Source organism: Haplochromis burtoni, unplaced genomic scaffold (assembly GCF_018398535.1).
Source record: "Haplochromis burtoni strain Fernald_Lab_line unplaced genomic scaffold, NCSU_Asbu1 Contig_217, whole genome shotgun sequence".
Taxonomy (NCBI): domain Eukaryota; kingdom Metazoa; phylum Chordata; class Actinopteri; order Cichliformes; family Cichlidae; genus Haplochromis; species Haplochromis burtoni.
Genome location: NW_024582578.1, coordinates 210,504 through 212,682, shown reverse-complemented (window position 1 = coordinate 212,682; position 2,179 = coordinate 210,504). Strand labels below are relative to the sequence as shown.

Here is a 2,179-nt window from a genome sequence, read left to right as displayed (position 1 = left end):
TAAAACGTCGCTACTTCCAGGTCTGGTGTGGTTGGAATGGAGGCGGAGTCGACTGGGTCCGCTCTCCCTGCCCAGTGCGCGCTCCCGACGCAGATAAATTCTATCGAGACGAACTACTTGGCATTACACCTGTCCTCGCAGACCAGGTGTGTGTCGGTCTCACCTGTCTGACTCTGTAAATGATGGAGGAGCTGGTCGGGCTCGGCGCCGTGACACTGCTGGGCGTCCTGGAGCAAGGTAAGCTTTTTGTGACACGACTTCTTACTGGGATTAAATGATCATTCTAAACGTTGTTTTCTCCTTCCTGTTTAGTTTTACATCGTTTTGTATGTTTATGACCGTTTTAAACTGTTCCAGCCTGCAGACTCGAGAAACTGCTCAGCTGGTGCTGTTTTCATAGTCGAGGCCGTCTTCAGACCTCGTCGGTTTTAAAATTATAAATGCACAAAAAAGTTAAACACGGTGATTTAACCGGTCATGATTCTTGAATCTTTTTCTTTTACACTATAGCTCGGTTAGTGTTTTACGCCTTTTTATTTCCTGACTTCTTTTTACACGTGTTTTATGTTTGTCGTATTTAAAGCAGTTTGAATTCCTGTCTTTGCATGTCAGCGTACACCAGAGGTGGGAAGTAACGAAGTATTTGTACTTCGTTACTTTACTAAAGTAAAATTTCCGGATATCTGTACTTGAGGGTGTGTCATTAACCCTCTACTGCATAGCATTGCCCTGAGACAACAAACCACATTTTCATGCCTTACGGTGGCCCTTCAAAAAAAAACAACAAGTTTTTTTTTTCTTCCAAACAATGCTACCAGGCACATCTCTTTCCAATAAAATGTGGAGTTGAAGGTGGTGTGACTTTGATTGGGGAAGGGGGGGGAAGGGCTCCTTTCTGCAAGCTGCACTACATGAGAGACATCTCCATTAGGAGGCAAGATAAAGATCACAATTTTACATGTTTATAGTGAAATAAATATATATTAAAAATACTTGTATGTGCATGAATATGTTAAGAAGCATATTTGATTGTTTGTTCTACTTTTTAACATTTATTTATACTGTAAAACTGTTCATTTTCATTCGTTGCCTCAAGGCAACACTGCGCAGTTAGCCCAATTTTTTTTTTTTCAGACAATATAATGCATTTGGATATGTGTGTAGAGATGTGTTTGTGTGCATTTATATGATCATAGTCAATGTTTTTTACTTTACAATCTACTCATAATTACAGGACATGGATGTAAAAACTTTTTATGCAAGGAAACCAAGGGAGTGTGCACTTTCTGTCCTCAGAAAGTGAGGACAGTGAGCTTTCAGGGAGTGACAGTGAAGTAGAGGAGTGGATCCCTGAATGAGGTTTGAGGGACACTTAGGAGCTCAGGGGTCAGTTGGTAAAGTAACTGTGTCTGTGTTAGTGCCTACATAGCAAGCAGGTCTGGCCAGGATCTGGTATCAAGCCGGCACTTTGCGAAATCTGGGAGAGTAGAAAAGCGCTACATAAAAATCAGTCCATTCACTGTCTGAACAGAGTTTTGGCATGTTACTTTTGCACTGTTTTGCATGTTCTGGCACATGTTGTTGTTATTGCATGGCTTGATTAAGGTACACGTTATGCTGACATCTGGGGCCAGAGCTGAAACCGTTCTGGGCCAGCACAGGGCCAGCAGTGTGTCTACAACTGGCCCGTGGCTGCACACCACCTACAGATGGCCCACATATCGCAATGAATAACGGCCCTTTGGTGGCCCAGACCTGGTTTGCCAGAGGTAATCCACACATGGGCCAGCACAGGACGACCAGGGTGTCTGAAACTGGCCTTGTGCTGGCCCATGTGTGGATTACCTCTGGCAAACCAGGTCTGGGCCACCAAAGGGCCGTTATTCATTGCGATATGTGGGCCATGTATAAGCACATTGTGTGGGCCTGATCCCTGCCATACTAATATTGCTGTGTGGGTGTCAGTGTATGTGGTCATGTATTACTTATTGTTGTGGGGACACAAATTTGTTTACACACTCACATTGAGGTCTCGCCTACTAAGGCTTGAGTCAGGGTTAGGGTAAAGTTCAGGCAGGGACTTGTGATGGGTAGAGTCAGGTTAAGTCTCCATTAAATTAATGTAATGTCCCCAAAAGTGATGGAAACACAACGTGTGTGTGTGTGTGTGTGTGTGTGT

At 43.8% G+C, this 2,179-nt stretch overlaps 1 protein-coding gene across 2 annotated transcripts in view; it reads left to right on the top strand.

Annotated features, from left to right (window-relative positions):
- The first annotated feature begins 44 nt into the window (after positions 1 to 44).
- The window catches only part of ltc4s (leukotriene C4 synthase), a 5,198-nt gene continuing 3,063 nt past the window's right edge, over positions 45 to 2,179 (top strand). The window contains exon 1 of one of the 2 annotated variants that reach the window (XM_042226570.1): positions 45 to 237. In XM_042226570.1, the coding sequence (XP_042082504.1) occupies positions 180 to 237 (58 nt within the window). In that variant the 5' untranslated portion in view covers positions 45 to 179. The remainder of the gene's footprint in view (positions 238 to 2,179) is intronic. The other variant, XM_005937046.2, reaches the window with a different exon arrangement.